Source organism: Desmodus rotundus, chromosome X (genome assembly GCF_022682495.2).
Source record: "Desmodus rotundus isolate HL8 chromosome X, HLdesRot8A.1, whole genome shotgun sequence".
Classification (NCBI taxonomy): domain Eukaryota; kingdom Metazoa; phylum Chordata; class Mammalia; order Chiroptera; family Phyllostomidae; genus Desmodus; species Desmodus rotundus.
In genome coordinates, this window is record NC_071400.1 from 56,900,808 (window position 1) to 56,922,944 (window position 22,137).

Genomic DNA, 22,137 nt, shown 5'->3' on the forward strand with positions numbered 1-22,137 from the left:
AGGGGCCCCCCGATCTAGGTGACCAGGGATCCAGGCTGCTTCCAATCTTGTGCTTCCCCCATCTCAACACGGAGCCGCCACATTTGCTGGTGAACTGAGGGAGAGAGCACAGAACTGGCATACGGACTCGCAAATGTGTGGATGTGATAAACAATGCTTCTGCTCATGTCTCAGTGGCAAAGGGTTGTCACATGACCCTTCCTAACTACAAGTGGACTGGCAATGTAGTGTGCACCTAGTCCAGGAAGGGGAGCGAGAGAAGATATGGGTGGGCACTGAAGTCCCTCCCATGCACCATTACATTGTGGGTGCTCATAAGAAAGCAACCATCATAATCGGTCGTGACAACAACCATCTTCATTGCTTGGAGGATTTCCTGTGGTCAGATTTCTCTTGAAATTCTCTGAATTTTTAAGTTCCTTCTATGTGACAGATGCCTTCAAATACAGAACCACATCTGACTGTAAGAGGATCATGTAAACCTCCTCAGGGAGGGTTCCCCTTCTTCACTTCTCTTTGCAATACTGCAATACTGCCTATAGTGTCAGCAGGCTGAGAGTGCTCTCCTCCCTTTGGATGCATGGGTAAATTTTTAACCTGTGAATCTCTGCTACCCTCCATATGAGTGAACTTGCCCGAACACCTGCACAGATGCATTTAGACTCACTGAAAGCCAGGTCTTTCCTGTGGGGCAGGGACCAGACAAGAGACAGAGGGAGAGTGGCTAATTATTATTTTTCTTTTTAAATGTCACCTAACAAGTCCACCAAGGAACCATTTCTCACCTCCTAGGAGGATTCCAGGGGGGGAGTTAAAATATTTTTAAAAGAAATTTGGTTTCAGTCGATGTTTGCTCTTCATCTACCATTTATATTGAGACATTAATTTCTGACCAGCCAAATAAGCTCTTTCATCCATGCACACGTTCAGCTCCCAGCTTCAGATAAGAATCCCATTAAAGTCCTACTGCAAGCACTGGGGTGGCTTCATGACTCCTCTGTGTATCTTCAGGGTTCTATCCAAAGGCCCAGTAGGTTATAGGCACAATCAAACTGTACTCAGCCCATTTGGTAAAAAGAGAGTGCGTTGGAAGAGTCCCAAGGAGGGATGACAAGGTATCTAAACATCAGGGTCTAAAGTAACACTTTCCACTTAAAGGGCTGTGGCTATCAGACTGGATCGAGGGTGAGCTATGGGAGAGCAGGGGACTCCTGCAGGGAGTAGGAAGCCTCTGTGTCAGGGCGAGGGCAGGAGATCTGTGCAGACTTCAGAGGAGACAGCAGGGATGAGCATGTCGGCATACCAGGTTCCAGTGTTGGACAGGAGGGGACATGGGGAAAGGCCAGGAGAAGGGTGCTGTCATGCGGGAAAGTGCCAGGACTGGGCAGAAATGCCGGCACCTGGCAGACTCACCTCTCAGCATACCTCAGACAATCCCCAAATTGTGTTTGATTCTCATTGCCACCTTCCTTCCTTAGGTCTGCTTTTACTACCTGGGCCTCAGGGTCCTGCTATTTGTCTGTCTTGAGAGACATCATGCATAGTACTGAGAAGAGAAAAGATCTGCGATGTAGAAGGTGGGCCATGGGCTGGGAAGAGTGGGAATATCATGGACTTAGGGGACACCTCATCACTTTCCTTATATGACTGTGGCTCCCGCACTGTCATTCGAAAGGTGGGTATGCCCTGCTTATGCTCATGTTGCCCCTACTTACACAGGGCCTTCCAGAGGACAGAGGCTCAGTGAATGTCTGGGGAGTGAATGAACCACTGAGCAGGGGTCATCTTTATTCAGATGAAATGTATCCACTTTCTTTTTTCTTTTTTTTTTAAACTAAGTAACTAACTAGTTAATTTTATTGTCGACACTATTGCGGATGTCTCACATTTCCCACCTCACCCTGAATGAGCCAAGCAAGTCCAAGGATACTTAAATAATGTGTCATAGAATGACAGACGAGAAGGGACAAGAAGCAAGAACTAACAACCCTTTGCTTTTATTTCTCTATTTCTTGACTCCATTGACTAAACTGCTGAGTTCTTTCATATTTCCACGGAAATGCTGTTCTAATGCCATGTTATCTAGTTCAGGATCACAAACTCGGACAAATACAAATACATGTGTGAGCAATGTCATTCACAAACTTTGATGGTGAAGGTTACTAAACCTATTAAAGGAACGACATATGGAAAGTTCCCAAAGAAAACAAAGATCAAATTCTAAGTCGTCACAGAGAACAGAAATCAAATGGTGCTACAGCTCTTATTCCCCCAACTCACCCTGAGCCTCACTACCTAGAAGTCTGACTGCTCACTCCTCAATCGCAGAGTGGAGAATGAGCCCCACTTCATACCAAGCAAGCGAAGCTACTGAACATGGGCCTGAAACGTGCCTGTATGCAACTCTGGCTCAGGCCCCCTCTTCCTCGTCACTCGCAGTCCCTTCAGACAGAGATGGGAAGGAACTGGGATCCCTGGCATTAACTCTGACCAAAAACTTGAGGGCTTTCAACTTGCTGGTTTCAGCATGGGCCCTGGGACCCCACAGAAACTCGTAACATGCAGGATCGCTACTGGGCACCTGCTGGTACACCAGGTACTGTCCCTGCACCCACACTTTGGTGACGAGCTCCCTGGGCTCCCCATAGATCCAGTGCTCCTTCCTGTCATGCACGCCCATGACATCCAGCCCCTCCCAGACTTCCTCCTCAGTGGCACAATCGCCCGCCACGGCGATCACCCACAGAAGCGTGACCAGGGGGCCAGTTTTGGGAAATCTGTGCCCATCGCTCACCATCTCATCAAAGGTGAGGTCCAGCGTGCTGACCAGGACATAGGGGTGGTCATTGGAGTCCACTTCCTTCACTTCAATGCCAAACACAAGCTGCGTGCACTGTGAGGCTTGGCTCAGGATCTCAGGGAAGCGGTCCTGGTACTCTTTGATGACGCTACTCAGCATTTCTGCCTTTGTGGTGGGCTTCCTTGCACCATACTTCAGGAGCACGAACTCCACCATTTCTGTCATCTTCAACTGCAGGGCTTTTCTGAGCATGGAACTGGCATCTTCCAGGACCTCCCACGTATTGGGAACCTCCTTTTCTTGGTTGCTGGAGCCCTCATCTTCAGATTGGCTCCATGGAGGGGCTGCCATGGCACAGGGGGGAGGGCGAAGGCAGGCACCCTGAGGACTCTGGAGAGGACTTGGTGTCTCAGCAGCAGCCACCCCCTCTAGGCTGTCTGGAAACAGGATTGAGGGGGAGGAAGCTAAGGAGGAGGGGGACACAACCTCCTCCTCTGCATCCCTAAACAGCTGCTCCTCCACCAGGCCCTGGGCCTCCCTGGGGTCCTGATGGTCTTCCTCAAGCTTGCAGAGCTCACTCATCTGATGGCGAGGCATGGTGACTCTTGGTGGGACAGCTATTGTAGTGTGGGCAGAAGGTGGATGATGGGGACCCACGGGCCTGTGGGAGAGAGGGAGTGAGAGAAGTGTCACCTGAGAAACACACCCTAGGCGGCTCTGACAAAGGCAATTTACAGGTCCCCTCTTTATGGGTGCTCTTGGGCCTCACAGGGGTCACTCCTGATCAGCCTGAAGAACTAAGAACCTGAAGTAGGAGGTGAAATGACTGCTCCATGTGCAGAAGGCAGAGCCCACAGTTCTGGGGCTGACGATGAGGTGTGGAGGTGTCAGGTGCTGTGGGATCCCCTCTGATCTGGGGTGGGGGGAATCCCTGTGTACATAATCAGGGTGGGCACCTCACCTACACTCCTGGCGCTGCCTGGCCTGCCGCTGCTCTGTGACCTGAGAATATGTAGCTCAGACCAAAGCCTTTACCTCCTGGAACTTGGAACCCCTTGTAAGAGGAAATGAAGGAGCACCTCAGCATGCAGATGACAAGCACAGACCTGGGACCTCAGTGCTGACAGGAGTGGCGGTGGAACTCTGTGCGGTCCCCTCTGTTCTGGGTGGGTGGTCCCTTCCTTGCACACTCAGGATCCTCACCTTTCCCCTGCCAGGGCCTGGCCCCTCACCTGCCTCCCGCTGGCCTGAGGCTAAACTCTCAGAACGAGAACACACACCCTGACCCTGAGGAGAAGAAAATGAGGGGGCTCCACATCTGGTCACACCTGCCCAGAGCCTCCCATGGGATCAAGAAGAGGTGACCGAAGTTTTGGGTCCATCTATCTCGGGCTAAGGTTCCAATCATTTCCTCACCATGACACCACCCCTCAGGGTCTCAGACAACTCACTCTGCTGAGTGAGCTCACTCTACTTAGACTTAACCTGCACCTCCAATAGATACCGGAAGAGGAGGTGAGCTGAGCCATTCCATGCACCATTCTGAGTTTCCCCATGGCTGACAGAAGGGGCAGGGTAGGTCTTGGTTCCCATGTGCTCTGGTCCCCCTCATTCTTCGCCTTGATTCTTGGCAAGCCCTGGAATCCTGCCCCAGTTGACCTGAGTCCAGACCTTCAGACCAAAGCCCTCCTCTCCCTGAGAGCACCGATCTGGAAATGAGAAGGGGCTCAGGCGGACAGCACTGCCTGGGGCTTTCAGGGCTAACACTCAGAGCAAGGCAGATCTCTGTGGAGCCCACTCTTGTTCCGAAAATTGGGACACCCACACTCCCCCTTCTGGGTCCTCACCTTGATTTTTGGCAGAATCTGGGACTCCTCCCTCTGTTGAGCAAGTACAGACCCCGGGGACATCGTCCTCTCAGACTAAGGGCCTCACCTTCCTGGGAGCTCTGAGACAAATGTGAACAGGAGTCCCATCTGTTCCCAAGTCTGCACAGGTTCTGCCACGACTGACAGCAGGGCCTGGGCCCATCTGTTCTGAGTAGAGAGTCCCTTTAGTCTGTCCTCAGGATGCTTGCCTTTCTTCCTGGCTAGGCATGGACAGAACTCCTGACGACCTGAATTCACCCCGACTAACTGTCCTCAATGAGAAACTGTCACAAGAAGCAAGCATGTGGAAAGGGAGAGCATGTCACATCCAGGCACCCCTGCTTGGGGACTCCCAACGGTTAGGACAGGGGACTGATTGATGCTGTGGGGTCTCTTTTTGAAAAAACAGCATATTTTATTTAAATAAATCCGCCAGTGGGAGAATTCATTGCCTTTACTTAGAAGAAGGCTCTGTAACATTATCTGTTAAGTCATCTGTGCAGCTCACCAAAATGTCCTTACTGGAAACATCAATATTTCCTCATCACAGTTCCCAAAAGGACTTTAAAGTCTCAAAATTCTGTGTCTCCTTTGGCTTGCTTCTCTCTTGCTTTGATTGTGCCCAGGCTTTATTAATGGTTCATTTCGTATCATCATCTCCATCTTCACAAATTTTTGTTAGTGTTAAATTTATCTGTGCAGCTCACCAAGGAAGGGTTCAGACCCTTTCTGACCCTAGGGAAAACTCGGCCCTTCTTTTCATGAACTGAAGTCATCCCTTCTGACCAAAGTTCTCAACTTCCCGAGTTCCCTGGGACAGGATCGAGGTGGAACCACCTCCACAGACCCATGCCAGGGGTTTCCCAGGACTGACAGCAGCACCGAGTGGGTTTCAGGCTCCCCCTTTGTTTGAAGGGTGGTATCCTCAGTCCTCCCCAAGGAAACCATATTTACTCATGGAGGACCTGGGACCTTTCCTTTCTGCTGAACTGAGAATGCCTTCTGCAAGCCAAGGCCACCCTCTTGCAGACACCCCTTCACAAGGAGAAAGTGGGGGAGGAGTCTCTTCCTGATATCCTCCAGGCCTCCCAGGGCTGACTGCTGAGGTTTTCTGGTATATGAGAGTTGGGAGCATTTCTGCCTAGGGTAGAGCCCTCTCAGTCCTCCCTGAGGGTTCTCACCTTAAAGCCCATAGGGCCTTGAACCCCTCCCTCTCATCACCTAAGCTACACCCCTCAGACCAATGCCCTCATCTCCCTGAGAACTCCAAGGTGGACTTCAGGACACATCACATCTGCTATCATGCCCTGAGCAACCCAGCTGTGCCAGCAAGGACTGAGCCAGCTGGTCTCTGTTTTGCTGGGGTGGGAGGCGCCCTCATCTTGCCTCAAAGCCCACAATTTGCCTACTGGCAGGGCCTGGGGCCCGCATCCAGGCCCTTCAGGACAATGCCCTCACCTTCCTTTGCCACTCCTCAGGCGGAAGTCTGGAAGCAACCCACACCGACAGCCCTGCTCTGCAGCTTTCCCTGTGTTGATGGCAGGAAGAGGGAACAGTGGGGACCCTTCAGGGTTTCCTAGGGGTCTTCCTAAGTCCTACCTGGAGTCCTTACCTTGTGTCCTGGCAGAGCCCGGGCTCCATTCCTCTGCCTGCCTGGAGCCTGACCCTTCAGACCTCAGGTGCCAGAGGTCCCTAGTCTTCCCTCAGGGTCCTCACCTTGACTCTCAGCTGGACCTGCGCTCTCCCCTCTAATAACCGGAGGGTCTGCTCCTTTTACCAAGTCCTCATTCTTTCACAAACAGATGCCCAAGTCAGGAACAAAGTATGTGGTCATCGGGCCTGGGGCCTCCCAGGATTCAGAGCAGGGGTTATGCAGGCTCCTCTCAGTTGTAGGGTCCAGGGTCTCTCAGTCCTCCCTTTGTATCCTCACCTTGACAATGGCAGGACCTGGGTCCTCCCCTCTGCTGCATGTGTCATTCCTCCCCCTGAATTGCCAAGGCTGACATCAGGTATGGGCTTCTGTGGTGTCTTCTCTGGGTGCTCATTCATCGTTGGGCCTCCCAGGACTTTCAGCAGGGAAGGGTTCTGTAGACCCCCTTCTGCGTAGGGGTCCTTGATCCCCTCAGTCTTCCCTCAGGGTCCCCACCGTGACTCTGGCAGGTCCTGGGCATACCCTCTGCTCACCTGAGGCTCTGCGCCTTACACCAAATCCCAGAGCCTCTCAAAAACGGATGCAAAAGTGAGGAAGTTCCACGTGACTCCTGGGCAGTACCTCTGCATCCCCTCTGTGGACCTGAAGCCCTACAATTTTCATCAAGTTCCAAGTCTCACTCAGAGCTGGATACATATGGAAGTCAGGAAATTCTGCACTTGGTCATTTGCTATGGAGAGCTCCCATGGCTGAGAGCAGAGGTGGGCTTTCATGGGATCCCCTAGGTTGTGGAGTCCAGGGTCCCCTGAGCTGACCTGTGGCTTTGCTCCTTACGCAGAACCCCACAGTCTCTCAGACCTGGATATAGAAGTCAGAAAATGCTGCCTGTGGACGCCCCACCCACTCGGCCTCCCAGGACTGATTATTCCAGTGTCCAGGGTCACCTATTTTCCCCTCAATGTCCTCAACTTGACATCAGCAGGACCTGTGGTCCTCTGCTCTGCTGCCTGAAGCCCGTCTCCTTATACCAAACCCCCAGGGGCTCTCAGACCCGATGGAGAAATCAGAAAACACCTTGTGTGGTCATTCGCCCACCCACCCCCTCCCACCTTGCCCCCTGAGACCTGCCAGATTGATACCGTTCAGGGGCCCAGGGGCCCTCCATCTCCCTCAGGGTCTTCACAGTTGACTCTGGTCATGTTTGGGCACACCCTCTGTGGACCTGAGAGGCTGAGCCCTTACACAAAGCCCCCAGAGTGTCAGAACCAGAAGATGTGGAAGTTATGAATCGCCGTTTCTGGTCATCCTGCCCTCTGGGCCTCCCAGGACTGACTGTTCTAAGGTCCAGAGTCCCTTTGTCTTGCCTCCCTGTCCTCACCTTGAGCCCTGGCAGGTCCCGGGAACCTCCTTCTGTTAACTGGGAGGCTGAGCCACTCAGACCCTCGATGCCTCCAGACCCCCAGGTGAAGTCTGGACATCACATCAGGGCACCAAGCCCGGAGATTCCCAGGGCTGCTGGCAGAGCCTGAGATGGATTTTGTGGGGTCCTCCAGCCCTCTTTCTGCCTCTCACCTAGATTCCAGGCAGAGTCGGGGCCCCGCCCTCTGCGCACCTGAGGTTGCTCCCCTCAGACCTTGTCCTCCTCTCCTGAGGAGGTGGGGGCGGGTGGGTTGTGGGAAATAGTACTCAGCCAGACAACCCAGCCCCAGGACTCTCAGTGCTGACAGCAGGGGCTAACCTGGGTTCTGCGGTGGGGGGGGGGGGGGGCGGCCCTCAGTCCTCCTTCAGGGTTCATACCTTGAATCTCTGCGGGACTGAACTCCTTCCCTCTATGGACCAGAAGCGGGCCTCCCAGATGCAGCCTTCACCTCTCTCGGACTTCCCGGGCGGAACTCACTGGACATCACATCCGGAAAGCATATCCGGGCCCCCCAGTGCTGAGAGCAGGAGTGGAGCTGGAATCCAATCCGAGGGGAACACGCTGTCCTTCCTCTGGTCCTCACCTTGACCGGAAGGGACCTGGGCCCCTGCCCTCTGCAGACCTGACTCTGTGCTCCTCAAACCAAAGCTCAGACTCCCCCAGTTCCCTGAAGCGGCGGGGGTGGGGGGGGTGGGGGCGGATTGGGAGTGCTCGGCTTGACAGCCCTGCCTGGAGCTGCGCCACCCACCCCCCAGCCCTCCCCCGGCCCCAGAGCTGATAGTAGCAGCAGACCTGGGTTCTGTAAGCCCCTCTGTTCTTTGGTGGGTGGATCCCACAGTCCTTACTGCGAAAGGTCATCTCCACACTTGCAGATACCACTGTAGTTTCCTCACAGGTGCCACTGGGGGAAATGTAGTGCCCAGGACAGTGGGGGAGGGTTAGAGAAGAATCCCCCTTCTCATAGCTTCCCTTTACCAGGCAGCCAGATTATTTTTCCTGTAAAGCATTCTTTCTTTTTTTGTTGTTCAAGTACAGTTGTCTCCAGTTTCCCCACCACCACTCTCCCCCGCTCCACCCACCCACGCCTCCCATCTTCAATCCTACCCCCCTTCGGCTTTGTCCATGTGTTCTTTATACATGTTCCTTGACGACCCTCCCCCTCCCCGCCCCGTTATCTCCTCGCCCCTCCCTTCTGGTTACTGTCAGTTTGGTTTTTATTTCAAGGTCTCTGCTTATGTTTTGCTTGCTTGTTCATTTTATTGATTAGGTTCCACTTATAGGTGCGACCTATATGTAGTATCTGTAGTATTTGTTCTTATATGCAGTATTTGTCTTTCACCACCTGGCTTATTTCACTCAGCATAATGCTCTCCAGTTCCATCCATGCTGTCACGGAGGGTAGGAGTTCCTTCTTTCTTTCTGCAGCATAGTATTCCATTCTGTAAATGTACCACACAGATTTTTGAAACATTTTGTTCTAAAGGATTTATTTTCTGCACAGAAGATGGTGGGCAACGCGAAATGGGGTGTGTCCGGTTCTTTGGAAGTATCGAACGTTTCCTAGTCCAGGGGACTGACTTTCCTTTTCTCAAAACCTCATTCAGAGTCAGAAATAAATTTTGCATCTCTCCAAGTTAAAGGAAGGCATACCCATCGTTACTCTGCCTGACTTCCTCTGATCTTGACGCTCTATTTATAGTCCAGTCTTTATCTTTTATTAAAATGGTAAATTTGGAAAAAGTTCTGTCCTCACCCACTAAGGTGATTTCAGGTGGTTATTGACCCAGACTCTGGGGTCCTACTCGCTCAATCGTCCCATCATTCCTGCTGTGTTGGTATTACCTCAGAGATACTGGCATCCATGGCCTGATATGCTGCCTCCGATATCCACAATGAAGTAGGGGCAGAAGTTTAAACTTTTCCTCCTTCCCATCCAGTCATCTGCGCCTATGCAGGCTGCAGACCCTCTTAACTTCCCACTACCACCACCCCAAACACAAATAACAGCTCACCAGTGTCTTCAGTCTTCCCCAAGGGTTTCTCCTGTTTTGTTGTTTAGATTACATTGTCGATGTGCATATTTTAAAATTTCATTCTCCCTTCTACAGTTTTCCAGGGTGCATTTTGGAACAGAAGACAGAAGTCCAAGGCTCTATTTGTTTAGGAACTCTTTAATTTGAATCTATCAGTAAACTTGCAAAATTGCCCCCATAAAGACCTTCTACATTTTTGTTAGGCTTCTTCTTAGGTAACTTAAATTTTGTTGCAGTTGTAAATGGGGGTATTTTCTATTGTGCGTTTTAAATACTTAAGGCTTTTGCATGGCAAGGTTCTTGATTTTGCTCTGGTGATCTTCCATCCACTATTTTTTCTGAAGTCTTCTATTAATTTCACTGTTGCATGGGCCTATTCCTTTGAATTTGCTAGATAGTTGGTCATGTTGTAACACCAAATATTAATTATTTTGTTTCAATATACAAACTTCTTTATTTTGATATCCATCACTCTGGCTTTACATTTCAGTGAAGCTGCAAAAAGTAGAGGTGATAGTATATACTTACAACTTATGCCTGACAAGAATGCTTCTAATATTTCATATTTCAGTTTATTTTCTGCCAATTTTAAGAAAGGGAAATTCCCCTCTGGTCTGATTTTGCTAAATGATTTTATCGTAAAGTCATGTTGAATATCACTCAAAGGGTTTTTTCTTCCTATATCCATAGATGCGATCAAATGGTTTTTCTTTGCTAATTTATTAATGCAGGGAATTACACGTGGAAATGGTTTCTAATGTTAAATCTTATTTCCATTCATTAAAAACAGCCTGTGCTCTTGTCTGAATGTTTGTGTCCCCTTTAAATTCATATTTGAAATTCTAATGCCTGTTGTGATAGTATTCGAAAATTGGACCTTTGGGCGGTGCTTAGGTCATGATGGTAGAACCCTCATGAGTGGGATTAGTGCCTTACAAAAGGGGTTCCAGAGAGATCCCTAGCTTCTTCCACCATGTGAGATACAATGAGAAGTCAATGACCCAGAAGAAGACACTCACCCAAACTGGTACCCTAATCTCAGACTCCCACCTATTGTTTATAAGCCACCCAACCTATAGAATTTTCATATAGCAGGCCAAACAGACCTAGACTCTTTGTTAATTTAATTCACTGCTATGTTGAATATGCTATTAATTTACTTAGAATATTTGCTTCTATGTGAGCAATTTTTGGCCTGGACATCCATAAGGCTTTTGATCCTTGATTCAAATACAAACAAACAAACAAACAAACAAAGAAAATGCCCTAAAGCTAACATCATACTTGATGATGAAAGATTGGATTATTTTTCTCTAAGATTGGGAAGAGTCTACGATATCCAATCTTAGGTAAACTCTTTCAAACCATATAAAAATATGGAAGTCTGGGCCAATGTGATAAAGCAAGAACAAAACATAAAAATGTGTGTAGATAGTAAATAAAAAAAAAAAAATGGTAGAGGGAAGATGGCGGCGAGCTAGGTGGGAGCGGAGTTAACTTCCCCCTGCACCTGGGTGAAACACCTACCCATTCTACTGAGAAACAAAGCGAACAGCCAAAAGCAGCCCAGCGTTTATGAAGATAGGAGGCCAAAAAGTACAGAGGACACTGAGAAAACAGAAGGTAAGGGGATTGCTTCAGGACAAAAAGGTCCCTGGGACCACCAGTGTGGGGACCAGGGGGGCTGCAGCCCCAGGCCCGCCCCTGCTGGGCCTGCCACAGGACTCCTGGGAGAGAGCCGGGTTAACGGCCCCCTCCCCTGTCAAAAAAGGCCCAAGCAACACTGTGAGAGACCTGGTTGCCTGTAGTTGCAGGGAGGGGAATAAGGACAAAGTGGTAAACCCAGGGAGACCACGGGCGCTGGCTGAGGAGAGTTGAAAGTTGGGACGTGTGTGACCCTGACCTGGACAGCCCCCGGCCTAGCTGGAGAGGTGGGCTGTGTGAGAGGACAGGCCCTTCCTTGTACGGAGGGAGCCACAGGATTGAGCAGGAGGATTTTCCCAAAAAGAAAAAGACCCTCTGGGGGCACTTTGGGGAATGCCCCAACAGCAACAGCTCCAGTCTCCTCTCCACCCCGCCACCCGTCTGGGACTCTGCACATTGACCAGGGAGTGCCCGCACCTCATCTAAGAGGGAGCTGAGACTACAGGCACCACCCAGGGGAGGGTGCCCAGCCACCGGGAGTGTGCCCACCCACCGGGGAGTGTCTGAACCTCATCTCAGAGGGACCTGAGATCACAGGCACCAGGAAGAGTGCGAATCAAGGAAGGCTCTGCACACACAGCCATAGCCCGGAGAAGGCCTACCATAAAAGAAAAAAGAGTGGGTAGAAGCTGAGAACACCAGGATACCCACCAACAAAGGAAACAACAACAGATAAGAAGAGAAGAAGGTGAAAGAGGGAGCGGAAGCCACACGAAGACAACCCAGGACAAATAAATAGTGAAGAAATTACTAAGAACAAACAACTGGACAAGAACAAGAGAAAAGCCTCAAAATCTTGTACACATGGAAGAACCAGCTGCAACACAACCTGCCCACACCTCCACAAGAGTAAACAAGAGGTGGGGGAAAAGCTGACCCTCACATAACCAGCTGGTGGGAAAGACCCACCAAACAAAGACCCAACAAGAACCAGAAACCAAAGACATACACAGAGGCAACATAAACCACAGTCCAAGATCAATAAGATCGGGAGATCAAGGAGACTGTACCACTAAATCTCACAGGTATTCTACCACAGAAGTTTACGCCAAAAACCAAGGGGGTCAGAACAGAGGAACTTAAGAAGAAGAGGCTAACAGGAAGAGTCTCATACACAATGGAAAGACAAAGAACCAATCCCCAAATTAAAGGAAAGAGGGAAGTCTCAGAAACAATGCTAAAAGAAAAAGAGGCAAGTCAACTATCAGATAATGAGTTCAAGGAGTTGGTTATGAAATAGCTCAATGAGCTCACAGAGAATTACCAAAAACTACAGGAAAACTATGATGAACTCACTGCAAACTGTATCAACATGAAAAAGGAAATAGAAACTATCAACAAGGGCCAAGAGGAAATGAAGAATACAATTTCAGAACTGAAGAACACAGTAGAAGGAATCAAAAGCAGGCTCGATGAAGCAGAGGACCGCATAGGCGAACTGGAGGACAAGGTAGAAAAAAAAAAAAACAACCAGAATGAGCAAGAAAAGGAAAAGGGGCTCAGAAAGAATGAAGAGGGGTTAAGGCAAATGCAGGACAACATGAAACGCAATAATATCCGTTTGATAGGGATACCAGAAGGAGAAGAGGAAGAGCCAGGGGTAGAAAACCTGTTTGAAAAAGTAATGATGGAAAATTTCCCTAATTTGATGAGAGAAAAAGTCACACAAATCCAGGAATCACAGAGAGTCCCAATCAAGAGGGACCCAAAGAGGCCCACTGCAAGACACATCATAATTAAAATGGCAAAATTCCAAGACAAAGGAAGAATCTTAAAGGCAGCAAGGGAGAAACAGGAAGTAACGTACAAGGGAGCCCCGATAAGGTTAGCAACTGACTTCTCAATGGAAACGCTCCAAGCCAGAAGAGAATGGCAAAAAACCCAATATTCCAAGCACTGAGAACCAGAGGCCTCCAACCAAGACTACTTTACCCAGCACGGCTCTCAATCAAGATACAAGGCCAAATAAGGAGTTTCACAGACAAAAGAAGTCTAAAAGAATATACCACCACCAAAGCAGCCCTGCAAGAGATGCTAAAGGGGCTGCTGTAAGGACAGGAAGGAAGAGAGAGAGAGAGAGAAGAACACAGGTACAAAGAATCAGCAATGAATAAGTACCTATCAATAATAACCTTAAATGTAAATGGATTAAATGCTCCAATCAAAAGACATAGAATAGCTGAATGGGTAAGAAAACATGACCCACACATATGGTGCCAACAAGAGACCCACCTCAGGACGGAAGACCTACACAGACTGAAAGTGAAGGGCTGGAAAGAAATTTCCCAAGCAAATGGAAAGGGAAAAAAAGCAGGGGTAGCAACACTCATATCAGACAAAATAGACTTCAGAAAAAGGGCCATAAAGAGAGACCCAGATGGTCACTTCATAATACTCAAAGGAAGAATCCACCAAGAACACATAAACTTTGTAACTATATATGATCCCAACACAGGAGCACACAAATACATGAAGAAAATCTTGGAGGACCTCAAGAAGGATATTGACAGCAACACAATTACAGTAGGGGATTTTAATACCCCACTGTCAACGGTGGACAGATCTTCTGAACAAAATATCAGCATAGATATTGTGGCACTGAACAATGCCCTAGATGAAATGGACTTAACTGATATATATATAGAGCCTTTCATCCCAAAGAAACAAAATACACATTCTTTTCAAATGCACGCGGGACATTCTCAAAGATAGACCACATGATAGGACACGAAACAAGCCTCAACGAGTTCAAGAAAATTGAAATCATATCAAGCATTTTCTCTGACCATAAGGGACTGAAACTAGAAACAAATCTCAAGGAAAAAAACCCCAAGCACTCAAAAACATGGAGATTGAATAACATGCGATTAAACAATGAATGGGTGAAAAATGAGATTAGGGAAGAAATAAAAGAGTTCCTGGAAAGAAACAAAAATGAACTCACAACAATCCAAAACCTATGGGACACAGCAAAGGCAGTCCTGAGAGCGAAGTTTATAGCAATACAGGCCTACCTAAAAGGGATAGAAACAGCTCAAACAAACAACCTAACCGTACACCTACAACAACTCAAGGAACAACAACGAAGACAACCCAGAGCAAGTAGAAGGATGGAAATAACCAAGATCAGAGCAGATTTAAGACTAAAGAGAATTAAGCAGAATTAAGACATAGAGACTAAAAGCGCAATTGTAAGGATCAACGAATCCACCAGCTGTTTCTTTGAAAAGATAAACAAAATCGACAAGCCCTTAAGCAGGCTCATCAAGAAAAAAACAGACAAGACCCAAGTAAACACAATCAGAAATGAAAGAGGAGAGACTAGAACTGATGCCACTGAAATACAAAGGATGGTAAGGAATTACTACGAAGAACTGTATGCCAAGAAATTTGAAAACTTAAGTGAAATGGGCACATTTCTAGAAAAATATAACTTCCAAAACTCAATGAAGAAGAAGCAGAAAGCCTGAACAGACCAGTAACGCCTGATGAAATTGAAACAGTAATCAAAAAGCTTCCGACACACAAAAGCCCTGGACCAGATGGTTTCACAGGAGAACTCTACAGAGCATTTAAGGGTGAGCTAACCCCCATCCTCCACAGATCATTTCAAAAAATTCAATAACATGGAAGACTCCCAAACTCGTTTTACGAAGCCAACATCATCCTAATCCCAAAACCAGATAAAGATATAACAAAGAAAGAGAACTTCAGGCCAATATCGCTGATGAACATAGACGCTAAAATCCTCAATGAAATATAGGAAAACAGCATCCAGCAATACATGAAAGAGGTCATACACCATGATCAAGTGGGATTCATCCCAGAGTTGCAAGGATGGTACAATATTCCCAAATCAATAAACATAATACATCACACCAACAACAGCAAAGTGAAAAATCACATGATCATATTAATAGATGTGGAAAAAGCATTTGATAATGTACAGCACCCATTTCTGATAAAAACACTCAACAAAGTGGGAATAGAGGGAGCATTCCCCAATATAATAAAGGCCATATATGAGAGACCTAGAGCCAACATCATACTCAATGGACAAAAACATAGAGCTTTCCCACTAAGATCAGGAACAAGACAAGGATGCCCTCTCTTACCACTCCTATTCAACATAGTATTGGAAGTCCTAGACACAGCAATCAGACAAGAAAAAGAAATGAAAGTCATCCAAACTGGAAAGGAGGAAATGAAACTGTCATTGTTTGCAGATGACATGATAGTGTACATGGAAAATCCTATAGACTCCACCAAAAAACTACTCTACCTAATAAATGAATTTGGCAAAACAGCTGGATACAAAGTCAATACTCAGAAATCAAAGGCATTCCTGTATGCCAACAATGAAACATCAGAAACAGAAATCAGGGAAAAAAATCCCATTTGGTATAGCAACATAAAAATAAAGTACCTAGGAATAAACCTTAGGAAGGAGGTAAAAGACCTGTACTCAGACAACTACACAACAATGAAGAAGGAAATTAAGGAAGACACAAATAAATGGAAGCATGTACCATGTTCATGGATTAGAAGAATTAACATCATCAAAGTGGCCATACTACCCAAAGCTATTTATAGATTCAGTGCAGTCCCTTTTAGAGTACCCATGACATATTTCACAGATATAGAACAAACATTTCAGAAATTTATATGGAACTATAAATGAACCCCATAATCAACAGAAGGAAAAAGCAAACAAAATATAATCAGAGACATTAAAATTAAGAACAATGTAACAATAGCCAGATGGGAGTGGGGTAGGGATAGTGGGGAGAGGTGTCTACAGGAGCTATTACAAAGGACACAAGGACAAAATCAAGGGGGAGAGTACATGTGGGGAAGGGAGGTGGAATTGGCTGGGGTCGGGTGGAGGGATGGGGAGAAAATGCAGACAATTTTAACTGAATAACACTAACAAAAACTTTAAAAAATTAAAAGTAAAAAAGAGCAGAAAAACACCAAAAAAGAAAAGTACAATTCGCAATAACTACATAGGTGAGGCTAATGTAATCACCATGGTTCTCTGAAGGTAGAAGAGGAAGGAAGAAGATAGAGTTGGTATCAGAGCAAGAATTAAAAATGCTGCACTGCTGGCTTTAAAGATGGGTAAAGGGAAGTGATGTCACAGAAATGGCAGTGTGAGAGATCCCGTTGGTCTCTCCCCTGGAAATGTCAACAATTTGAAGAGCTATAATTTGGGAATGGACTCCGTGCTCAACGTACATGTATGCCTCAGCCACCAGCACATTGAAATATTTAAAGGTGTGCCAGAGGAATCAAACAGGGGATGCAAGGAGATATGATGTGGGTCGGGGTAGGGTTCTGCCCACAGGGCCCCCCTCCCCCAGTCCACCATGGTTGAGAATAAGTGTACCAAGACATGATCTGCTTTGGGAGGAAACGTGGCCAATCTCTCAAAGGAGAAGGACCAGGATTCTGTTCCTCAATGGGGTTTTATGGGGTTTAATTTGCTTAGGAATATAGGGTGTATATGTAAAGCTCAATCATTGTCAGGCAGTAATGATCAAACACTGGATAACATTCAAAGAACTATGAGGGCTTACTTAGATTCCGGTTCAGAAAGCCTAAGGGCAATAAAACTTTGAGGAAACAAACAAACAAACAAAAATGGTCCCTATCAGCAGATGACATTGAAGTCTACATACCAAAACTCCTAATTGAGTCCTGGCTGGTGTGGCTCAGTGGATTGAGCACTGGCCTGAGGATCACAGGGTCACCAGTTGGATTCCCAGTCAGGGCACATGCCTGGGTTGCGGGCCAGGTCAAGTCCCCAGTAGGGGGCATGTGAGAGGCAACCACACATTGATGTTTCTCTCCCTCTCTCTTTCTCCCTCCCTTCCCCTCTGTGTAAAATAAGTAAATTGGAAAATTCCTAATTGAGTTTAGCAAGGTCACTAGACACAAGGACAATATAGAAATGTCATATAGTATATATATTTCTATATACTATCATTGCTTTTAAAAGTAAAAATTGGAAAAAATCAATATCATTTATAATAGAGCCAGAAAACATGAAATGAAATTTTTAGCATAAGTTTAACAAAATATGTGTGAGATGTGTATGCTGAACACTATAAAAACAATGATTAGAGTATCAAAAGAGAGGTAAATAAATAGATATAGTATTTTCATAAATCACAAGACTCAATATTAAGATGTTAATTATCCTCACATCATTCTTTAGATTCATCACAATCACAATAAAAGTCACAGCAGGAAGAAAATGGTTTGGCAGTTCTTCAAAAACTTAAACATAGAAACACCATGATCCCTCAATTCAATTCCCAAAAGACTTGAAAATAGATTTAAAAAGCACATGTACACTCATGTTTATAGTAGCACTATTCATAATAGCCAAAAGGTGGAAACTGCATTAATTGCCATCAGTGGATGAATGAGGAAACATATTGTGGCATATACATACAATGGAATATCATTCAACCATAAAAAGAAATGAAGTCTGGTACACACAATGACATGGATGAATCTCAAAAACATTATACTAAGTGAAAGATGTCAGACACAAAAGGTCACGTATCGTATGATTCCATTTATATGAAAAATTCAAAATCAATAAACGCTCAGAGACAGAATGCAGATTAGTAATTGCCAGGGACTTGGGGAAAACAGGAATGGAGAGAAACTGCTTAATGGGTAAGGGTTTTCCATTTGGAGTGAAGAAATGTTTTGGAACTAGGTAGAGGTCCTGGTTGCACAACTAATGCCACTGAATTGTTCAAGTGAAAAGGGTTAATTTTGTGTTATGTGAATGGTACCGCAATATTTTTTTTCAAACTCCAGCAGGAAGTTTTTTTAGAAATTAAAAGGCTGAGTCTGAAATGCAAAATGAAGAATACCTTTTTTAAAAGCTTATTGTTTTTACAGATTTTATTTATTTATTTTTAGAGAGATGGAAGGGAAGGAGAGAGAAACATCATCGTGCGAGAGATGTATCAATTATTTGCCTGTAACATTCCCCCAGGTGGGAACCTGGCCCAAAACACAAGCATGTGCCCTGACTGGGAATCAACCCACTGACCTTTCGGTTCACAGGCTGTCATTCAATCCAGTTAGGCACACCACCCAGGACTGACGAATACTTTTATGGAAAGACAAAGAACTTAAATAAACCAAGCAAATTTTGAAAAAAGAATACCAGTGTTTGTGGTCTTACACAACCTAATTTCAAGAGTTATACAGAACAGGGTTGGCAATCTTTTGTATGGTTTTGCTAGGTTTTGTGAGTAATACCGTTTCTGCCAGAACTATTCAGCATTGCTGCTGTAGTGCAACAACAGCTAATAGGACTGTCGGGGGAGGATCAGAGAAGAGCCACCTCCCCCTTCCCATGATGTCTCTTCACCAGACAGGCTGACACTTTGGAGACTGTGTGTTCTAAAAGTTTCTTTTTTACTGAAGATGTTGAAGTGCAGCAGGGATTTGGGGAGGTTCTGCTGATTTACCATCATCTGTCTACCTTCACCTCGTCATTCCAGGCTTTTTCATGTTTGATCCTCATTCCTAGTAATTATTACGTTTTATGTCTTCACCTAGTTTGTGTATATTATATATATGTATATATACATATGGCATAAATGTAGATGAGATATGCTTATATATATGTAGGTGATACGTCCATATCATATGGACGTATCACCTACATAAATATGTATATACATGTGCATGTTTAGGTCCTATATATTTATGTATAATATACTATACAAGTTATTTCATGAACAATTACCTAATCTTGTAACAGTGGAAAATTGTAATGGTGGGAAATTGTAACCCACCCCACCATTCTTTTGACACTGTTTCTGCAAGTGCTGACTCAGGCTTACAGAAAAACAGCATATTTGTATAAGAATCCTAGGAACTAATTTCAAAAGATATAGACTGCTGTAGGGTAGCGATTGCAGGGTGGAAGGGGATTAAAGGGAGAAAAATTTGGGACAACTGTAATAGCATAATCAATAAAATATACTTTAAAAAGTTATAGGCTCCAATATTTAAGCATACCAGCTCCAGGAAGTTTGCTGACCTTCATCCATAGAATCATGATGACATGAAGATGGATATGAATCCTTGATGACTAAGCCAGGATGATGCACACCAGACCACCACTTGCTTATCAGGATATACTGTGTTAGTCTGCACATACAGAATTTTGCAACCCCTCCCTTGATGTCTTTCTTCTGTTCCCCTTTTCCTCCTTTAAAAATTTTTTTAATTGTTATTCAATTACAGTTGTCTGCATTTTCTCCCCATCCCTCCACCCCACCCCATCCGAACCTTTTCCTCCTTATAGAAAACCTCTGCCTCCAATAAGAAATGGAGATGAGCTTTGTGACAAGAGTCCCCCATCTTCCAGGAGGTGGGCTTGGGACATGAATCCCTTATCTTCTAGATGGCTGTCATTTGCAAGTGAACCACTTTCCTTTACCTTAGCACCTGCTTCCTGAGTATTGGCTTTTGTAGTGGCAAGCAACTGGAACTGCTTTTGGTTACAATCTTACTAGGCATGATTTACTCTGATATACACATTTCTACTTGTACTGTATTTTTTATTTAAAAAATTATTTATTTATTTTTAAACAGAGGGGAATGGAAGGAGAAAGAGAGGGAGAGAAACATCAATGTGTGGTTGCCTGTCACACACCCCTACTGGGGACCAGGTCTACAACCCAGGCATGTGCCCTGACTGGGAATCAAACTGGAGATCCTTTGGCTTATAGAACAGCACTCAGTCTACTGGGCCACACCAGCCAAGGCTACTTCCAGTGAATTCTTTATATTTATTCAAATAATAATTTTTGAAAGGCCAGTCCTCACCCACTTCCCTGCTCCACCACACCTCCAACTCAAACACAAGTGCCACTCACCAATCTTGTCTTCCCCAGGGTTTTTAATGTTTGGTTGTTTAAATTTTGTTGTGAATCCCTCCCCCACTTCCTTCTATATTTTTCCACCTTTGATTTACAGAGCAGAAGCCAGCAGCCCAAGCTTACTTGTTATTTTGACAACAACCTGTAAAGCAGTAATTTCTAAATAATTAGATAAATAATCTAAGCAGAATTGACATGTATTTTTAAAATTATTTTATTGTTGTTCAATTACACTTGTCTGCATTATCTCCCCACCCTTCTCCCCCACCCCAGCCAAACCCACCTCCCTCCCCTGCTTCCACCCTCCCCCTTGGTTTTGTCCATGTGTCCTTTATAGTGGTTCCTGAAAACCCTTCTCCCCACTACGCCCTCCCCCTCCCCTCTGGATATTGTTAGATTGTTCTTAACTTCAATGTCTCTGGTTATATTTTGTTTGCTTTTTTCTTCTATTGATTATGTTCCAGTTAAAGGTGAGATCATATGGTATTTGTCCCTCACTGCCTGGCTCATTTCAGTTACCATAATGCTCTCCAGTTCCATCCATGCTGTCTCAAAGGGTAGGAGCTCCTTCTTTCTCTCTGCTGCGTAGAATTCCATTGTGTAAATATACCATAGTTTTGGGATCCACTCATTTGCTGAGGGGCACTTAGGTTGCTTCCAGTACTTGGCTATTGTAAATTGTGCTGCTATGAACATTGGGGTGCATAGGTTCTTTGGGATTGGTGTTTCGGTGTTCTTAGGGTATAATCTCAGCAGCGGGATTGCTGGGTCAAAGGGCAGTTCCATTTTTAGTTTTCTGAGGTAATTCCATACTGTTTTCCACAGTGGCCTCACCAGTGTGCATGGCCACCAACAATGTACTAGGGTTCCCTTTCCTCCACATCCTCTCCAACATTTGTTTGTAGATTTGTTTATGTTGGCCATTCTGACCAATGTGAGATGGTACCTCATTGTGGTTTTAATTTGCATCTCCCTGATGGCTCGTGATGCTGAGCATCTTTTCATATGTCTCGTATGTCTTCCTTGGAGAAGTGTCTGTTCAAGTCTTTGCCCATTTTTTAATTGGGTTGTTTGTCTTTCTGGAGTGGAGTCATGTGAGTTCTTTATATATTTTGGAGATCAGGCCCTTGTCTGAGGTATCATTGGCAAATATGTTTTCCCCTACAGTTGGTTCTCTTTGCATTTTAATGCTGTTTTCTTTAGCCATGCAGAAGCTTTTTATTTTGATTAGGTCCCACTTGTTTATTCTTTCTTTTATGTCCCTTGCCTTAGGGACATATCTGTGAAGATGTTGCTGCATGGAGTGTCTTGAGATTTTCCAGCCAATGTCTTCCTCTAGGACTTCAATGGTGTGACAACTTATATTTAAGTCTTTTGTGCATCTTGAATTTATTTTTGTGTATGGCGTAAGTTGGTGATTGAGTTTCATTTTTTTGCACGTAGCTGTCCAGGTCTCCCAACACCATTTGTTGAAGAGGCGATTTTTGCTCCATTTTATGTTCCCGCCTCCTTTGTGAAATATTAATTGACCATAGAGACCTGGGTTTATTGCTGGGCTCTCTTTTCTGTTCCACGGATCTATGTGTCTCTTATGCCAGTACCAGGCTGTTTTGATTACAGTGATGTTATAATATAGTTTGATATCAGGTATTGTGATCCCTTTTTCTTTGTTCTTCTTTCTCAAAATGTCTGAGGCTATTTGCGGTCATTTATGGTTCCATATACATTTTTGAAATATTT

At 45.6% G+C, this 22,137-nt stretch overlaps 1 protein-coding gene across 1 annotated transcript; it reads right to left on the bottom strand.

Moving 5' to 3' along the window:
* Positions 1-1,950: 1,950 nt before the first annotated feature.
* On the bottom strand, positions 1,951-8,204 carry LOC128780014 (melanoma-associated antigen 10-like). The gene is made up of 2 exons (XM_053917588.1): positions 8,117-8,204; positions 1,951-3,461 (listed from the first exon to the last, which is right to left on the bottom strand). Exon 2 carries the CDS (start codon positions 3,395-3,397, stop codon positions 2,411-2,413), a length of 987 nt encoding a protein of 328 aa, XP_053773563.1. The 5' UTR covers positions 3,398-3,461; positions 8,117-8,204; the 3' UTR covers positions 1,951-2,410.
* Positions 8,205-22,137: the final 13,933 nt, after the last annotated feature.